We start from the raw sequence: 20448 nt of genomic DNA, 5'->3' as shown, positions 1-20448 counted from the left end.
GTATACAGATTGTGTTGGAGGATCTATGTGATATCTAGGTGGAAATACAGATCTGTGAGCTGGATAAGTGAGACCCACATTCAGGTGAAAGGTCTAGAATGGAGATCTGGGCTTGGGAATTATCAGTGGATTGATAGCCATTGACGGAAGAGTGTTTTCAGTTTACAGAAATGAATAGAAGAAGCCCACATTTGAAGAGTGGGTATAGGAGAAGTGCTTACAAAGAAACCAGTGGTAGAATAGACACAGATTGATGAGAAGAGCCATGAGAGTAAAGTGTCGCCTGACCCGAAATAGAAGAGAAACCCAGAGAGGGAGAAGCTATGAACATCAATAATTGTAGGAAAATGGTCAAGTATGAAGAATAAGTATAGGAATCATTTGCTGAGAACCTACCATGTGCCACATATAGTTCTAAGTGGTGTATTAGCTCCTTTCACCTGAATCATTACCCAGTGAGGTAGACACTATAATTACAGATGAGGAAACCGAGGCACAGAGCAGTAAGGTAACTTGCTCAAGGTGTACACATACAAGGTGGAACAACCAGGACTAGAGCCCAGGCATTCTGACCCAGATCCTAAGCCCTATACTGTTTTCCTTCTTAAAGTAAGATAACGATTGAAATATGTGTATTGGATTTAAGCAGTAAGAGCCCTAGTAAGATTACTGGTGTCTGCCATGCAATCAGTGTTGGGGGAACTGCTGAGGACAAAGTCCAGGTGACAGGGGTTGAAGTTTTGCACTGGGAAGTAGGGGAGTGTAGAGTGAGTGTAATTAAAACTATTGAGAATTTTAAATGTGATTGAAACACAATTGGGCTATAAATACAACTGCTGCCAGAGGGTAGCTTTTAAAGAGTAAGAGAAAATCCAAGCGTTTATGTTTGTCAGAGTCAGGAATAAAAGGGAGGATTCGGAGATATGTTAGAGAGAGAGAGAACCAAGAAGCTGGAAAATGCAGCAAAGGTAGAGGTCAAGGGCGCTGGGGTGTGCCTTGCAGAGAGGGGGCAGTGGTTGGTGTGTAGTCATCTGACCCATGAAGATTAGGTTGATGGGTAGGAAGTTAGAAGTCAGCCCCTCTGTAGTCCTCTTGCCTCTTAGAGATGTGATGTGGGTATCTTGCAGGGATTGGGTAGGTGATGTTGAAAGGGGAACATTTGTGTGGGGTATAGGAGTGGAGAAGGCACTTTTGCAATAGAGTTGCCAACACTGAAATGTGGAACTGGGGCTTTTGGTGAGAGTGGTATGGGTGATGAGTCAACAGAGTGGGGGAACCCTGGGTTTGTTGAGAATACCGGGAGGTCCGTGCAGCATACAGTCTCTAGAAAAGTTGAGATCCAGGGTACCATATGCACTGCAGAAGCAGGTTTAAGAGGGGTAAGTTGGGAAAGGAGTGCGTGGTAGCGGTCTGTGCCAAAATACACTGAAAATTCCAGTTTGTGGAGTGGAGGACAAGTGTGAGCATGTGGCTGAAGCTGATTGGAAGACGAGGCCATTGGAATTAGGGAGGTCAAGGGCATTGGTCATGCTGTCCACACAGATAGTCACATCTCCTTTGTGAAGGTGGATGGTGGGTGACAAGGAAAGCTGTTTACTGAAATCAGCAGTTTGAGTGGGAGTCAGAATGGAGGATTCAAAGAACTTGTTGCCCTTGGATTCCCGGATACCAACAGTGGTGCCTGGGGCTTATTTTCAAGAGGTGTTATTAGGTAATTCAGATGGACTGTATTCCTTGGAGATGTGGAATTAAATTAAGGTAAACCCTCCTTGGCTTATGGTGGCTTCTCCCTCATCCTTCGTAAGAAAGTTGAGATATTCAGAAGTCATTCTTCTTTGTGCTTTCCCTGAAACAACAATGAAAAAGGTGCAGATCGGGGTTTCCAGGCCACATTTGGGTTGTTTTCCCCGCAACCCAGTGTTAGTTGTGAAAACCGTTAGAAATGTTCCATGTGGCTGGTTATTCTTTTGCTAGTCACCGGAATGTGGTCTTTTTACCTTATTTTGAAAATCCACGTCAATTGCCGGGGTAGCATCCTAGCCTAATATAAGACGTCTTTTGGTAGTTCTAGTGGGAAGCTGAAACATAAATTGTTTGGGGGCTGGGCAGCTGTGATGAATTCCTACAACCACTTCTGCGAAATTGACTCCTGCCTTGTGTGTTGCAGGTGATATTTGAATCCGTCTCTCTGAAGGGTCATCCTGGCTACATCGCTGTGGACGAGGTCCGGGTCCTTGCCCATCCATGCAGTAAGTCTCTCCCCTCATCCTAACACAGCCTGGCTCCATGCCAGACTGGGTAGCTTGGAGGCTGCAGTCCCCCCCTATTCATTCAGCTCACAAACCTCTCTCACTCTCTTACATACTCAATGCAATCAGTCCTGAATAAATCCATAATTTTGCTGCCTGTAGGCAGCACCTCCAGGACTTTGCAGAGAGCGGCAAAACATCTTTCTTTGAATCTGTCTATTAAGGGAGTCTAAAGTCCTGATTGTTTGTTAGCGGGATTCAGACCACTGAAGTGGAAGAATTAGAGGGCTTTGGATAGAATCCTGTGCAATTGTCTCAGAAAAAGAACACCACCAAAACATTGAGCAAATTAGCACACTGTTCACTCACAGGGAAAAGTACCCCGAAGCTATTAATTCTTTAAAAGTAATTTTAAATACCCTCATCAACTCCGTGTAGGCATAGGGAGAGATTTCTCACAGTGGTTAGTACTTAGGGTACAGTGTCGAGAGTTCTCAAAGGCATTCCACTCCTCCAAGCCCAGCCAATTTCCCCTGGAAGTTTTCTCTTTGTGTATTTAGTCTAAGATATTTGAATGTGTCTGAGCAGGGAGATGTGCTTCCTAGGTTCGCTAAATCTCAGAGGGGACAAGTCCTGGGTGCAGGTAGTTGAGATGGCGTCATATCCAGAGACATTTGGTGGGGGGATTGTAATCAAAGGGATATGCCTGGGGATTATGGCAGCCCCATAGGAGGGCTGGTTAAGTCGCCAGCCCCAGTAGTTTGTTAGTGTCTGCAGATCGGAAGCTCCTATTAGTTTCTTGGCATCCACTGGGTAACTAACTCGTAGCAGGGTTGTCTCTACTTCTTCATTAGAGCCATGAGTCATGCTATGGGCTCTGGTGCAGTTTGCTGTTCCCATAAGAGATGTAATATGTCCTGTGCTTTTATGCCTTTCATGCCTCCCATTTTGAGGCTCTTCTCATTTCTGCCCCATCTGTGTTGCTTTAATTGGAATGATTCTTTCAACTTCTGCTACAGTGAATTCATCAGAGCCCCAAACATCACTTCCCTCCCCTGGCACTACAGTGACATTGTTTGACCCATTGTCTTAGAGCACCTTCTCTGGAGGAATTTGGGAGGAGTTCCAAGGGGTTTTGGCAAGATGGTATTTTGGATAACTGTGTTTGGTGTCTGTGTAAGGGAAACCTCCTCCCCAGGAATCAACCAGCATCTCAGAAATGCTGAGATCCTATTAGATTCTCCATTACTCTGGCCTAAGGTTTCTACCCTCTGGGTTACTTCCTGAGTCTTTGGGATTTTCTCAGGTGGATCTGTCCATTCAGTTATGCCCAGCAAATGTCTCTGCTGAAACAGACTTTATGTGAAGAGGGGCCCAGAAATCCCCCAGCTATGCAGGGTTTATGTACTGGGTATACACATGAGTCCCTCTTACCAGGATTAAGTCTTCCCCTCCCTTGACTCCTGGGAATCAGCATCTGCTGCCCCTTGGAGAATGATTGTTGACCTCAGACCATGTCGGGAGATGTCTGGTCTACTTGTGATCCACTTAACCTCACACGCTCAGCCTTGCACAGCCATCAGTGTTGAGGCAGTCTCTCTGAAACAGGATTTCAGCAATCCCCAAGTCCTGCACACATTGCATCCTCAGAGCCGCATCCAGCTGCATGCGTGCTGCTTACCCTGTGCTGGACGCTTGCACTAGGGCTTTCTTCCTAAAAGAGTCTGGCCTGGTTCTCTCTCCTGAGATCCCAGAATCCTGTCCTCTACTGGGAATTTTTACCTCCACCGTGACACCCAGCCTGACATCTGTCTCTTGTCTCAGCCTCAACTCTGCCTCAACTCTACCCATTGTCCGTGGTTTGCCATCACAGCCCCATGCTTCCTTCTCTCAGAGAAATCTCCATGGACGAGGGTTCTCTGGAGGGCATCTGAATGCCTTTCCGTGCCTGAAGTCTCGTGGCCCCTCTTGGAATCCTCCTCCTGTTGAAGCTGCTTCTGGATTTTGGATTCTTCTGAGAGCGTGATACTCCTCCTGCTGAGGAGTGTGCATTACGTGGTTATGGAATTGCTGAGAGCAAGTTACCCAGCAAAGGGGCCACGGGACATAACTCAGGAAGAGGTGACCCTGGCCGTGTTCTTGTGTAATGTGCTGCATCTGAGTTCAACTCAGATGCTTAGGAGGCTTCAGCTTAAAACTTCCTAGAAATCAAAACGTGCAACTCTGTGGAAGTGGCTGGAATTGGAAAATTCCATTTAACTCTCTGTGCAAATACTGGTGGTGCCTGTAGTCCCCTGAGTTCTATCCATAGCTCGTGAGTCATGTGGGGTTGACCAGGGCCTAGCAAAGGCCCCTCCCCAAGGCCCCATGCTCAGTCGATATCCAGCCAGGGTTTTTATTCATTCTTTCTTTCAACGAGTCAATTATTGAGCATCAGTTATGTGTCGTGAACTTCTGCTGGACACAGAGGATACTTAAGTGACCAAGATAGGTAGGTCTTTGTTCCCATGTTGTATACTTAGCAGAAGGACAGAGCGAGGAAGGACATTAAGTAAGTAACTAATATTAAGTAAGTCACTAATATAATTTCAGATAGCGATGTGTTGTGAATATAGTAAATGTGAGGGACGGATGTGGAGGGGCTTCCTGGATAAAGTGGTCAGGGAGATATCTTTTTTTTTTTTTTGGTGGTGGGGGGGCGGTGCGCGGGCCTCTCCCTGTTGTGGCCTCTCCCGTTGCGGAGCACAGGCTCCGGACGCGCAGGCTCAGCGGCCATGGCTCACGGGCCCAGCCGCCCGCGGCACGTGGGATCTTCCCGGACTGGGGCACGAACCCGCGTCCCCTGCATCAGCAGGCGGACTCTCAACCACTGCGCCACCAGGGAAGCCCTCAGGGAGATATCTTTGAAGATGTGGTCTGAGCTGAGATCTGAGTCGTAGAAGGAGTTCACTGTGTGAAGGGCTGGGGAGGGGGCATTCTAGGCAGAGGAAAGGGCAAGTGCAGAGGCCCCGGTGGGATCCGCTTGATGCTGCCGGAGTATCCTGAGCGTGGGGAACATGGGGGAAAGTGTTTCTGAGTGAAAGGGAAGCAGGGCCCTGGACATCATTGTGAGTGGTTAGTTTTTTTTTTTAACTTACCAAACTGTGTAATTTATTATTTTTTAATTGAAGTATAGTTGATTTACAATGTTGTGTTAATTTCTGCTGTGCAGCAAACTTTCATTTTTTTAATATATATATATTCTTTTCCATTACGGTTTATCACTGGATATTGAATATGGTTCCCTGTGCTATATACTAGGACCTTGTTGTTTATACATTCTGTATACAATAGTTTGCATCTGCTAACCCCAGACTCCAATCCATCCCTCCCCGTGCCCCTCCCCCTTGGCAACCACAAGTCTGTTCTCTATGTCTGTGAGTCTCTTTCTGTTTTGTAGATAAGTTCATTTGTGTCATATTTTAGATTGTGAGTGGTTAAATTTTTTTTAATTAATTAATTTTATTTTTTCCTGCATTGGGTCTTCATTGCTGTGTGTGGGCTTTCTCTAGTTGTGGCAAGCAGGGTCTACTCTTTGTTGCGGTGCACGGGCTTCTCATTGCAGTGGCTTCTCTTGTCATGGAGCATGGGCTCTAGGTGCGTGGGCTTCAGTAGTTGTGGCACACGGGCTCAGTAGTTGTGGCTTGCGGACTCTAGAGCACAGGCTCAGTAGTTGTGGCGCACGGGCGTAGTTGCTCCGCGGCATGTGGGATCTTCCCGGACCACGGCTCGAACCCGTGTCCCATGCATTGGCAGGCGGATTCTCAACCACTGCGCCACCAGGGAAGCCCCATGACTGGTTAGATTTTAATCTAAGTGTAGGGAGGCACCACTGGAGGGGTTTATGCTGGGGATTGATATGATCTCATTTAATTGTTAAAAGATTACTTTGGCTGTTATGTGGAAGAGGGGTTGAAGGGAGAATAGAGAAGAAGTCAGGAGAACTATGACAAAGAAAGTTCTAGAGTCATGTAAGAGATGATGATATCCTGGACCAGGTAGTAGAGAGACATTGATTCACCATCCGACGTGTTTACTGAGCATATATGCTCCATGCCAGACACTAGTCTGGGTTCATGGAAGTGAGTAAGGACAGATTCATTCTTTGCCCTCATGGGCTTCCAGTGACGTGAAAGAGACTGAAAATAAAACAATCAGGTAATTATCTGGTCTATAACAGATGGTATATTAGTCAGCTAGGGCTGCTATAACAAAATACACAGACTGGGTGGCTTAAGCAGAATTTTATTTTCTCACAGTCCTGGAGGCCCCAAGTCCAAGATGAAGGTGGCAGGTTTGGTTTTGTCCGTGGGCTCCCTCCTTTGTTTGCAGACGGCCGCCTTCTCACTTTGTCCTCACGTGGTCTTTGTGTGTCCAAATTTTCTTATAAGGACATCAGTCAGATTGGGTTAGAGCCTGCCCTAACAGCCTCATTTTAACATAATCACCCCTTTAAAGTCTCAGTCATCAAATACAGTCACAATCTGAGCTGTTGAGCATTAGGGCTGCAACCCGTGAATTTTGGGGGGATACAGTTCAACCCATAACAGATGGTAAGCAGACTATGAAGAAACATAGAGCTTAGAGATGGAGAGAGGTAGTGGACAGATTAGAGATGAATTTAGGAGGTAGAGCCCACTGGTCCTAAGTGATGGGATTAGAGTAGGAGCCAGAGGCATCAGAAATGGTGCCCTGCTAGGTTTCTGGCTTCATCACCTGGGTGGTGTGATTCTGGGGAGGAGGTGTGTGTGACCTTTCATGGTTCCCACTATGCATGGGTCCTGGAGGCTGCTCGTGGGATCGCGAGTCACGCAGCCTGCTAGTGGCTTCTGAACTGTCCTTTGGCCTGACAGTGCTTTTCCCCCAACCCCAGCCTTAATGCGTTTATGACTTCACTCATAGCTTGTTAAAAACTTAAAACTATTAAAAGAATGCCTCCTCTTTAGGTCCTCAGGCTTGTAACTCTCCACTCCAGTTCCCTAAAACATTTTTTAAAAATTAAGGTATGGTCAGAGTTCATCAATAAGCGATTCCACTAAGTATTCCAAGAGTTCCAGGGGGCTTAGTGCATGATTTGCAATTGTATTCTCGATCGATTTGAGCTGAAGTTATGACTTTAAACAGTTGCCTGTCAGCTTCTAAAACAGTGGCCGGAAGATAAGTGTGATACTCAATGGAAATTATTTTCTCCTACAAACTGAGACCTCTCATCTATATTTTATGGCCCATTTAACATTTTTGTGTTATTCTGCAAATATTTTAGCCATAGTTACCCTCTGCCGCCGTGTCTCCGTGTCAGCCATTAGCAGGGCCACTACGGTTATAGCTGTGGACGATAAATGTCAGCACGATTTTCCACTCAGTTTCAAAGTTTCTAGCTCCTAGGTTGACTTTTAGAATTGTTTAAACTTCTTTTTTCCCCATCACAACCTTGTGGGGCCATGTCACCGAGCCCACGGTCTGCAGCACGTTTATAATGTATGTAGTGCACTTTCTCCGCAATTGTGTGGCTTCCTACTGAGCACTGTCAGGTTTAAAGAGCGAGATAAAGGGCACAATAATACGTCTTCAGATGATGTACTGACATCTGCAGGAGTGTAAATGTCACCAACATCAAGGCTTTTTGCCCCAAACGCACAGCCAGTTTTCTGTTAACCCCATTCCGCAGGGTCCCATTTTGGGGGTGCTGGGTCTCAGCGGGGAGTGAGTGTGGGATGCTTAAAACCCCGAGCTGGTGGCTGGTCTGGGCCCCAAGGTCGTCTGTGCTTGGCCGAAGGTTGGTGAGTTGAAGCAGGTGGGATGATTGCATTCCTGGAGCTGTAGATGCTGGGTGCAAATCGCAGCTGGGAGTGGACTGGGGTGGGGGTGGGGGGATGGGAGGAGGATTGGGGAGGCCAGCTCAGAGAAGTGTACCAAACAGGTCCCCAACATAAGGAGAGTCCCCCAGAGAGAGAGAAAGAGATCTGTCGTGAGCTGGAGATGAAGCCAGGGCTCAAAGAGTAAGGGCATGTGGAGAGGGTGCTAAGCAGGAGGGCGGTGGTCCGGAAAGGTCACCATGTTGAGGACCGCGATCTAGGGCTAGTGTGCACGTGATACAACAGCATGATGCCTAGAGGGGTGGGGACACCCCTGGTTTTATGGGTTCAGACCAGGCAAGACTGGCCAGTGGAAATTGTTCCATAAGAGCTATGTAACGGAGACAGCCAACTAGAAGAACATGCCTGCAGTCGTGTTTTGTTAAGTCTACATAGTGTTCTAATAAATTCAGTCAAGATTTTAGAATGAGGGCTTTCACCTAAGGCTGGATTTCTTACTTGCCTTGAGAAATCGGATGATTGGCTACCCTGAGCACAACACTGTCGCATGGCCTCTGTCTGCTGGATTTAGGGAACTGCTAGCTGTCCCCTGCGTATGGGGCGTGAGGTCTTTATCCAGTTCCCCTAAGTCCCCACCACTCCTTATTGCCTCCTCATTGCTGAGGCTGGTGTCAGATACCAGTTATTAGTGTGCTTGTGATGTTGCTTTTCTGATACCGAGAAATCTTTATTTTACCCAAGTCTCTATGAAAGGTAGGAAAATGAATAAGGGGGCGAGGAGGTGGCAGTTTTGTTTTTGTTTGTGTTACAGCTGAACCACTTTGTTCCTTTACATAACTGTCTGGCTCCTGAAGGCGCGTGCTTTCAACATCTCTGCTCTCTGTAAACCCTCAGTGTTTCACCAGAATTATTAACACCAGGGGCCATTAAACCTCTGAATTCTCTACCACTGTACCTAGAAGGGAAGGAGGAAGAGGGATTGCAGATGGAAGAATCAAGGCAAGAGGTCTGCTAGAAAGGCGTCAGAAGCAAGCAGGAAAGGGAATTCCCTGGTGGTCCAGTGGTTAGGGCTCCCTGCTCTCACTGCCGAGGGCCTGGGTTCAATCCCCGCTTGGAGAACTAAGCTCTCACAAGCTGCGCATGGTGTGGTCAAAAAAAAAAAAAAAAAGAGAGAGAGAAGCAAGCAGGGGACATTGATCCAGAGACAATTCATTTCTAGTTGCACAAGTCCCAGAGGTTGAACCATTTGCCCAGGGTCCCCAAGGGTGAGGGGAGATATCCTTTTGTAAAAACCCAACACAAAGCCTCCCAACGTTGGAACTAAGATTCTGTAGCCCCTCCTTACCAGGGAGTAGATGTTCCTTCCCGCTTCAAACAGGTAGCATAAAGGGGCTTACAAGGTTTACTCTATTCCCACTTAAAAATGGACTTGAACTGCTAGTTCCAAAAATAACTTTACAGAATTATACAAGAGAGCAAAAAGGAAAAAAATTTCAGACAATCAAAGCAGCATGGGGCTTCCCTGGTGGCGCAGCGGTTGAGAGTCTGCCTGCTAATGCAGGGGACACGGGTTCGAGCCCTGGTCTGGGAGGATCCCACATGCCGCGGAGCAACTAGGCCCGTGAGCCACAACTCCTGAGCCTGCGCGTCTGGAGCCTGTGCTCCGCAACAAGAGAGGCCGCAATAGTGAGAGGCCCGCGCACCGCGATGAAGGGTGGCCCCCGCTTGCCACAACCACAGAAAGCCCTCGCACAGAAACGAAGACCCAACGCAGCAAAAATAAAAGTAAATTAAAAAGTTTGTGCTGAACTGTGTGGAGGAGTTCGGGCTTTCTGAGCATTGGCTGTCCTGGACTCCTTGTATGGTGCCTCACAGTAAAAAAACAAAAAAACAATAAAAAAATAAAAAAGCAGCATGACGTTTGTCAGGTCGACTAGATGCACGAATCTTCAACTCTGAGAAGCCCGCAATGAGAGGACCTCCCTGGGCCTTGGACTCTGGACGCCATCTAGTCGTGGGGCCCTGGAGGTGGCCTGAGGGGGACTCTGAGCTGTTGTCACTTTGTTTAAAAACCTGAGCAGAAGCTGTATGTGTTTGCACAGCGAGTCTGCCTGATCATGCCAAGGTCCTTAGCTTTTGCTGAGCATTGCAGGTGGTGACACAGTTTGGTAGAGCAGACAGTTCAAAGTGTGAAGGCCGTGGAGACGAATGCCAAGGAAAGGAATCTCTTGTGGTAAAATATTCCAGAGCAATGACAAGCATCTGGTGGGTCAGCACAGCCTTGCCCGTGAGCCCTTTCCTCGGACCCTGGGCTCCAGGTGACACCGTTGACCTCCCCGTTGTCCATGAGGCAAGAGGGTGTGCTGGTTAAATGCTGAGTTTGGGGCTGAAATGGACCTGGACTAAATTCTGTTCCTGTCATTAATGCTGTGTAGTGTTGGACAAATTAAACTTGGTGAGCCTTGGTTTCTGCTTCTCTAAAAGAGAAATAATACTAGTGTCTGCTTTAGGGAATATTATGAAGTTAACTTCAATAAAACATGTAAAGCATTTTTCACAGTGCCTGGCATTGGAGGAACTTTCAATAAATGATGTTATTATTACCTGTCTGTCTGGATATTTGACTCCTTCTGAAAAGATGGCCAAAGGCCCTCGTTGAACCTCCTGATCCTCTTAACAGCTGTCGGTTTGATCGCATCCCAGGGGTATTTGACGCCTGGTTCATCACTGATTTGGTTAACGTGATAGGGATCGTTGGCACTCTTGTACCTTGATGAAGAAACGCATTCTTCTAGACATAGATTATCAATCCACTCGTCTTTGGAGAGCTCACATAGGCAAGGACCTCTCTCCACAAACAAGAAAGGAGATGAACCCAAGTTACCCAACATAAAACATATGTTTAATTCTAAAACTGATTACCCACGGACACCATGAGTTTCATTTGAAAGTCCTTTCTCCTGTTACTCCAGGTCCCCGGCGTAAATGTCCCACCTCCATCCCATCCCTGGATATCATAGCTTAGAGTGAAGAGCGCAGACTCTGAATGTGTCTTGAATTCTCGGTGCCTTGCGTCACACTCACTGTAAAATAGAGATATTACCACCACCGACTGCGCTGGGTTAAGTGAGTTACTATGTGTAGACACTGCCGTGACACCAGTCACGTAACCTTCATTCACTCAGTGCTCACTGCTAGTGTTCTCCTCCACCTGTTGTCCATCCTCCCCTCTTTGCCCCCTTCATGATCCGCATCATCACCAAGGCCAGGTGTGCAAGTCTCAGGCCCAGAGGTGCTTCACTTCAGTTTTCTTCTTTCTGCTCACCCAGGTCTACAGGGAGATATCTTCTGGGGTGACCCCCACCCCCACCCCTCCAACTTCCTTTTGCAGACATGGCAGTATTACCCAGCAGCTAATAATATGGATTTTGAGGCTCTCAGAGACATGGATTCGTGTCTTGCCTTCCCCAGTTTCTGGCTGTCTGACCATGACAAACTGTGTAACCCTTCAGAGCATTAATTTTCTGATTGGTGAAATGGAGTTACTGCCCACCTTGTGGGTTTTTGTGAGGTTTAAGTGAGACGATGCATGTAAATGTCTTAGAACAGTAACTGGATCATAGGAAGTGATCAATCAACAGTAGCTTTTCACCGAGCCAGGCCATCTCCTAAGCACAAATTCCCCCCTGCCCAGTGCGCATCCTGAGCTCCCACCCACCGACAGGGCCATGGTCAGGCTGTTGAATTCTGTCCTCATATACTTTTTGGCTTCTCTCTTAGGAAAAGCACCCCATTTTCTGCGGCTCCAAAATGTCGAGGTGAACGTGGGGCAGAATGCCACCTTTCAGTGCATTGCTGGTGGAAAGTGGTCTCAGCATGACAAACTTTGGCTCCAGGTAAGGATGGGAGGGGCCTCCTGCTCATACCTGCCCACCCCTTGGGAAGGGAAGAAAGTGTGTGCTGTGATAAAGGGCTTGGTGGGGGAAGGGGAAGGGGTATTTTTTATGTCCCTCTGCTCCTTGGATGATACTCTGCCTCCATGATCTTGTTAAATCTTAACTCTAATTCTTTTATGTAGACATCAGTATTCCCCATTTTACAGATGGAGAAACTGAGGTCAGAAACATAAAAGTGCCAGAACTAGAATTTGCAGCTCTGAGCTTTCCAAACTTCTTTCCAACAAACTTTGTCCTTTAAGCCCAGAGTCCCAGGACTAAGGCAAACTGGATATTTTAGGTTCTGGGTCCATTTGCATTTCCATATGGCTTTTTTTGTCAATTTCTAATATAAAAAAAAAAAAAAAAAGGCCTGTTGGATTTTGATGGGGGTTGATTGCGTTGAATCTATAGATCCCTTTGGGGAAAACTGACAGCTTAACAATAATGAGTTTTCTCCTCGTGAACGTGGTATATTTCTTTACTTATTAAGCTCTGTAGTAATTCCACTCAGCAGGGTTTTATAACTTTCATTGTTCAGGTCTTGTATATCTTTAGTCAGTCTTATCTCTAAGTATCTCCTATTTTTGATGCTACTCTAAAATACATTGAAAGAAAACCCCTCAATTTCTGATTTTTTATTACTAGTATACAGAAATACAATCAACTTTCCTATGTTGATCCTGTACCCTGTAACATTGTTAAATTTAGTATGACTATTTAAATTAGTTAAAATAAATACAGTTCAGCACTCAGATGCCCAGTTGCGCTAGCCACATTTCAAATGCACAATAGCCACATGTATCTTGTGGCTACCATGTTGGACAAATGCAGATAGAGAACGTTTCTGACATTGCAGAGAGTCTTACTGGAGAGCACAGCTCTAGAGAGACATCACCTCCAGTTCAAGGAATCAGGAATATTGCTTGAAAGAAGCTGACTCCTGTTACCTCCAACTTCATATACTTAAAGTTCTCTATCATCTCTTCTGACTCACAGAGTTTGGATGTTGGTCCTTAACCCATGCCCAGCACACTTTGATGGGAGTTCATAGTATCACTTCTCTTCTTGCATTTGAGCCCATTTCCTGCAGTTGGAAAGTCCCTGGGCCGAGAGAGCACATCTAGGAGCTTCTTTTCTTGCTTCCTAGCACAGCAGTAGAATGAAGATAGCAGTAAATAATAACACCTGCTCCTGCCGCTTCCCGGGTCTGCCTGCAGACCACAAGCGAGCACAGGAACTTCCACATGTCACTCAAGTATTACGTAATGCTATTTATTCATTATAATTAGTATTAAAGTGCATCAGGATCCCAAGAAGCTTTGTCATGTCAATGGCGTTGCCTCAGTCGGGTCACAAGAATGAGAAGAGACAGTCACAGTACATTCAGCATCTTTATTTGGGTTTTCCAATGAGCTTATGAACGTTATTGCTACAGTTCTGAGTTGCGTACTCTAAACCTTGAGTCTGTCAGTGGAAGGATGTTAAAGCAGAATGTAATTGAAGTTTTGAAGGAAATAGAAACACATGGTTTAGAACTCTTCCACATCTTATTTATTTATCTACTTTTCAGTGTAAACCAAATCTTATTTCCAGAACGTTTTTCAGATGGCTTACAGTGGGACATACAGCATGACAGGATAGCATAAATTAAGTGAGGCAACACAAAATAGGAGGAAAATAAGACGTCGGAGCTGGTCATGTGCTAAAAACTGCATTTCTGTACCTCTGCTGCTTCCTGGTGGGTCAGAGGCAGAGCCCACAGCACCATGGCCACAGACAGAATAAGGAAAGCTTGTCAGATACACAGTTCACAGTGACGTCCCTGAGATGAACACAAACCAGTGGCTCCAGAAAATTCTGTCGTTCACACAGAGGCCAGGCAGGAATTGTTCCCGGGAGTCCTCGTAAAGAAAACAGTCTGTGATGCAGGGAACAGCATTTTCCACCACAGTCTTACTGCGGGCACACAAGTGAGTTTCATAGGCTTGTTTCCCATAGTGATGCTCTGGGTAAAAGCAAGTTGGCGGCGGGGGTGGGTGGGGGGGAGGGAGGTGGGGTGGGCAGTGTGATATGGCAGAGGTCCCCAGCTCTCTACCATCGCCATCCCGGAACAGCTCACACGTATCTGGAGAGTGAATAGATTCAATAACTATATTTCTTCAAGGAAACCACCAGAAATGTTATCTCCCTCATCTGTATTTCAGGAAACATTGGGAGGTAGATGGCTTACGCTATGCTCTCTGGGAAAATGCCCGCTTGGCCAGTTAAGTCCAGGCTTATATTCAACAGTGTAGTTGGAAGTAGGTCAGCATCTTTCTGTAAGATATGAGACGCCAGTCATGATACCTGCCACCCAAGAGACAATTGCAGCCCTGATCTGAGATGGACGGGCTAAGGCAGCGGCGGATTTCTCATGAGATATTGCTTTGGATTTATTCCAGCGCCTAGAGGAACTGCCTGCAGACTTGCCGAAGTTGTGTTCCATGTAACAGGCTGGGGCGCCTCAACCTGAGAATTTCCAAAGTCAGTGAAACAGACACATTGTGGCCAAGAGTCCCCAGGACACCTAGAGCAGGTGTGCCTTTCAACAATGCTATTTCTTGCTGTCGCTTCCAAGATAAGCTGACTATTCCCTAAGTCACCAAATGTGGAAACTTTTTTATCCCGCCTCTTTAGGTCAGGGAAATAAAGGCGGTGACTTTATTCTCAGAATAGTATGTCAGCGGCCCTTCTCCCTGGCAGTGGTTAGGGAAAAGTCGGTGGACGCGTAGCTGGGGATAAACCCCCGTTGCCTGTTGTAGAGAGTGCTTACCTTCTTTTTATAGAGCAGGGATCTACAGCCTGCTTGTCCTTAAGTGCTTTCAGATCATAAATTAATAAGTTAAAAAGGAAGACTACCCGTACCCCTGTTTTGCACCCTCCTGAAGACTTAATGTGCTCTCTTGAAGACTCTGTCTGCTAGTGCCAGCTGTCATGGAATTATAGTGCAAGTTTTGCATAAAAATCAACAGACAGGACCTATGCAGAAATGGGTATACCTAAGCCTAGAACAATTGTAGTCTTTTAGGGAAAAGGCGGATAAAGGCCAGTAAAAGTTATAAACAAGCTCATCTTGTTCTGGGATGATTTCTTCTTGAGGTGAAGCGTGTAGTGCCGTGGCCTCCGGTGGAAGGGCCTCATTCGTAACTTGCTGATTCCTTATGTGATGTGTTGTCCTGAGGAATCCAGACTTGTGATTCTTCAAGCATTTTGTTCAAGCGAGTAGCTGGTGTGCCTCCTGACTGGAATAACTAGTAAGAAAAGCAGCCTACAGTCTGGGGAGCCCTTTTGGAAAAAGGAAAAAAAAAAAAGAGCAATATTCAGGGTACAAGTAGGTGGAACTGTAGTGACAAATTATCGGCGTAGCACTGTGAAAATGTACATGGTACATCTTTCTGGAAGGTAATTTGTCAGTAGCTAGCTAACACTTTTAAATGTACATATTCTTCCGGCAAGTAATTTTACTTTTGGGAATACACCTAAGAAAATAACCAGAGACAGGGAAAAAATGTATATGCAAGTGTGTTCAACAGGATGAAAAACTGAAAACAACCTAAATGCCCAGCAAGAGGGGACTGATTAAGTAAATGGGGCCATTAAATATCAGGTTATAGAAGTCTATTTAATGCCATTTTCACAGTATATATTGAAGTGAAAATAGCAAGTTATAAAACGATATGCCCAATATGTTAATTTTATATCAAAACCCAACCATATGTATACACACATATTTACACAAATATATACATACCTCTATAAACATACACATATAACACTATAAAACACATATCAAGTCACTTAATAATTGATTGCGATGGTAGATTATATATGCCTTTTTTTATCTTTACTCTTTTCTGTTTCTTCCAAATATGCTAAAATGAATATAGGTAACTAATATGAACAGAAAAAATGCTGTTAAAAGGAGAAAAGTGACCACTTTTTCCCAGGCACAGAATATTCTAAGGATGGTAGGAGCCTTCACAGGGCATAGAATTAGGGATAGCTATTCCGACAGAAGCGGCAGCATTGGCCCCTGTTGAGAATACGGTTAGAGTTACCCTCAGACTGCCCCACCTCATCGCCACCAAGAGATACTGTTCATTAAGGTGGAGGTTTAGAAATATTTTTGTGTGTCACCTGGTCTTTATGGAAGATTGCTGCGGGATCCATGCACTCCTCAGGGGCTCCGGGGCAGGCCCCGTCAGCCCCACCCCAAGGCTGACTTCCAGGTCTCCCTACAAAGGATTCACTCCGTTGGAAGTCTGTACAATGAATAGCGTTCGAAGAGTCTCAGCAATGAGGCCATGTGTCCAAAGCCTCTGCACAGATCTCGGTAGGGCAGCATATGTGTTTAGACAAATCACGGGCGTTGTTACAGGGAACACACCCGAACTGGGCAGCTCCTGCCCTGGGAAGCCATCGGCACAGCAGCGGCCACACCAGGGCTGATGAGATAAGCAGACGTGTTGGTCCGCTGCGGCAGAGTCTTCCGGTAAACCTGTTTTCCCGCTCCCCGCAGGGCTACTGCTGGCTCGCAGGGCTGTGAGCGCCCTGGAAGCAGCTCCCCCTCCTGCCTGCATCTCTACCAGGTGTCCCTTCCATGCGGGGCTTCTGCTGAAAACCCAGTGGGGCCCCTACAACTACATACTAAGGAGAAATTCACGCCGATACTCAACACAGCTGGCATGTATTGAGTGGTTACACGTATGATGTATTTAATTCTCACAACCAGTTCAGGTAGATGCTATTTGTAGCCCTGCTTTATAGATGAGGAGACTGAACCTTAAGGGTACATGAGTCAGAGTTACCCAGGTCGTGGGCAGTAGAGGCAGGATTTGAATGCAGGTCTGTGTCTACGTCCTGGGTGGGCTTATCCTTCCATACTCACCTCATAGTCCTGCCCACCTGTATCTCCACTCCAGCCTTTCCTTCCATACAGATGGCTTCCTATTAAAAAAAAAATTCATGTATTTATCACAAAATTACCCACCTCTGATTTTCACTGTACTAGGTACTTAAAGAGATTTGAGGGCTTCCCTGGTGGCACAGTGGTTGAGGGTCCGCCTGCCGATGCAGGGGACACGGGTTCGTGCCCCGGTCCAAGAGGATCACACATGGCGCGGAGCGGCTGGGCCCGTGAGCCATGGCCGCTGAGCCTGCGCGTCCGGAGCCGGTGCTCCGCAACAGGAGAGGCCACAACAGTGAGAGGCCCGCGTACCACACACACACACAAAAAAAGAGATTTGAGTCTCTCAAATCTACAAACCAAATTCCAACACCCTTGGGCTTTTCTTCAAATTTCTGCCTTCTAGTCGCCTTCTTACAGCTCTTTTCCCCTTCTTGGCCACATTGCGTAAATGTGATGTCTACACTTGCAATGTGCCTTTCTTTAACTCCTGCCTCTTCCCAGAGTGGCTCTTGTGAAGGTCACCAGTGCTCTCCTTGTGGCTAAAGCCAGGGGGCAGCGTGGTGGCGGTGGTACTCCTCCCCCTCCCCCCCATCCTCCTTCATTATTATTATTATTCCTTATAGTTGGCTCTTCTTTCAGCATTTGATGCTGCTGACCGCTCCCTCCTTGAAAATCTTCCTGCCCTCTTGGTTCCATGGCACACCTGTCAGCAACCATGAAGGGTCTGAGAGTTTGCCTTATTTGCAAGCAAAGGGGTTAGGTTGCCCGTTGCATGGTTGCATGGATGCTGGCAGGAGACACGAGACTCTTGGGTCAGAGACAAGGGACTTTATTACTTATTACTCCGCAGGCACCACAAGCTTCATGTCTGCAACAGTTTCCCTTGTGCCCCCAAGTCCTGTGAAGATATGTGAGGGTGGATCCAGGTGGGGTTTACACACAGCAGGTCTGTGTCATAGCTGGGGAGCCCCACGCCTAGGATACCCCAATCTTTTATTATTACCTTTGAGATATAATTTACAAACCATAAAGTTCAATAAGTCTACCATTTAGTGGGTTTTAGTGTATTTACAGAGTCGTGGCACCATTGCTACATGCTCTGTCTTTCCTTCTTTCCATCTGTAGGGACCCCAGATTAAAACATAGCCCCTGTAGGGCGACCCAGGGGAGGGAAATCTAGCTGGGCTTTGGATTTGCACAGGGTTGGGTTCCCTCAGGTCCGTCTGAAGCTGATGCATGGACCTCATCCTGCTCCATCCTGTGCACCTCCTCTCTGAGGACCGTAGGCAACTCTGACCTGGAGCTGTCCCCTCACACACGTATCCTTTCCTCCTTTACTTCGTGATATTTTTTCTCCCTGTCTTCCCTCAGCCCATCCCCCATTTATGCGCTTCAGGACTGATCCAGCTCATTCCCGCCCCAGCGCATGGGAGCTGGGAGAAAGCGTGGCGCGCAAGGCAGCCCTGCTTCTTGCCCTCGTGGGACTTACCTTTCGGCAGCAGAGACAGACATTTAGCAACTAATCACAGAGTTACATGTTTCCTCACACGTGTGACCAGGCTCCAGGGGGCAAAGGGGTCTGCTGAGGAGGTAGGGAGTAGGGAGAGCGGGGAGGAATTATGAGTCTCAGAGACGTGCCGCGGAAGAAGTGGCCAGTGCGCAGAGTTCAGAGAGGTGAACTGGAAATAGTCAAAGGGCCACCAGGCTGCACAGGGCGATGGCATGCGTGCAGGCCCTTCACCACCTGCTCATCCTCTTTGCTCAGGGCTGACGGCCCCCTGTAGGGCTTATGCCAGGACCCTCCTGACGCTGCAGGAACTCTGAACCCAGAAACCAACCGTAAATGGGCAGTCAGCCATGCGCGCAGTGGGCCCTTGGGAGGTCTTTAGCATAGCGAATCAAAAATGATTTATGTCCACTTCTATTTCTTTCAACTTTTAATAAAGAATAATCAAAAGCTCTTCTTTAGAGATTGCCAAAGAGGTGCAAATATGGTCTTAAGAGAATCAATGGGCCAGCTTTTAGCAAGTTTCCAAATGTCATGCCATTGACGCAGTATGACTAGAAATGAAAAGAATATTTCGAATGAATTGTGGGAAGTTCACTGAAATATTATCTAGCCAGGAGATTTCTGGAGCAATTAGAATAATTTTCAACTGGAAACGGTGGCCTCATTTTACGTGTGTGTGTGCGCGCGCGCGCGCGCGCACGCACGCACTTGCGCTAGGAGCTCAGATCAGCACACGGGAGGTTTCTAGGACCCATGTGTTAGAATATCTCCTGTAAAACAGTCATAATGTCAGTTGCACACAGTTTCCTTTTATTAAAGACAGTGATGTTTCCACTTTTGCCGATTATAAATCAGTTGCAAGCCGGCATGCACTCCGGCAGGTCCGGAAATAATGACAGCCATTTTTGCAGGCTGTGTCTTATCTCTTTGTGAAGGGAATAATGTCCTGACACAGGCGCAGAGAGGATGGGGAATTGCAAAATGGTGAGGCTATTATAGATAACTTGATAGTCAATCAGGTAATACTAAAACAGCAGGCTTTCCATGGCCTCAGGTGCTTCTCTCGTCTTCCTTTCTAGATAGTTCCTGAAGATAGAGAGGTTTTTGCCTGGGTGGTGGAAGGATGCACATATGCCAGGGTCAGAAATATTAAAGTGTGGGCATTTGCAGTCCCTACTCCTGTAAAGAGTGTGTGCTCTCAAACCAAGCCGGCTTATTCCACATAACATAAAACAAGCTAAGGGAAGGTGGAATTTGAGTTGTTTTAAAAGAGAGAGATAAGCAGATGAAAAAGAAGGAAAAAAAGAGAGGTTTCAAAGGGAACTGTTACCATGATGAATGAGAGAGACATGGGTATAAAATGGGATTAAGCAGGACCACCGATAAGGCTATAAAATGCCTTTGTTCAGCTTAGAACACATGTGCCCCCCTGGGTGGATGAATTGGAAAAAGGTTCGCCCTGTGGGCACATGCAGCTCCAAGGCGTATAGCCTGGCACGCAGACAGAGCCTTTGGGCAAAGAAAATAGGTAGCCTTCCTCCAAGTGGGTTCGGTCAGCCTGTGGTCAGGACTCCTGCTTTGCCAGCAGAACAGGGGCTGGATTTGGGTGCCACACCCTTGGCCCATGGCTGGGCACCTTTGGTGCGGTGACTAATTGCTCAGCCTCAGGGAGTGGCCTGGATTTAAGGAATGTGTCCATTCATGTGTTCCGTGATATTATTTGGCCCCGTTCTTTCCAGTGAGGGACTTAAGGTGACATTAGCCTTCAGGTCTTGGAGACAGAGGACAAGGCCAGCAGCATCAGTGTCACTCTGGAACTTGTCAGAAATGCAGATTATCTAGCCTCACCCCTGACCTACTGAGTCACTCTGGAGGTGATCGTTATGCATGCTAAGGTTTGAGAGCCGCTGCTTTAGACGGATGGAGCTGGGGTAAGAAAACCTCACCC

General features: G+C 46.8%; 1 protein-coding gene across 13 annotated transcripts in view; it reads left to right on the top strand.

Annotated features, from left to right (window-relative positions):
- Positions 1–20448, top strand: part of PTPRT (protein tyrosine phosphatase receptor type T) — a 1092462-nt gene that overhangs the window by 400345 nt on the left and 671669 nt on the right. For all 13 annotated transcript variants that reach the window (XM_067708176.1, XM_067708171.1, XM_067708175.1 and 10 more), the window contains exons 4-5: positions 2168–2249; positions 11885–12000. In XM_067708176.1, coding sequence (XP_067564277.1) covers positions 2168–2249; positions 11885–12000 — 198 coding nt within the window. The remainder of the gene's footprint in view (positions 1–2167; positions 2250–11884; positions 12001–20448) is intronic.

The sequence above is a fragment of the Pseudorca crassidens genome, chromosome 15 (genome assembly GCF_039906515.1).
Source record: "Pseudorca crassidens isolate mPseCra1 chromosome 15, mPseCra1.hap1, whole genome shotgun sequence".
Lineage (NCBI taxonomy): Eukaryota > Metazoa > Chordata > Mammalia > Artiodactyla > Delphinidae > Pseudorca > Pseudorca crassidens.
This window is presented reverse-complemented; position numbering and strand designations above follow the sequence as displayed.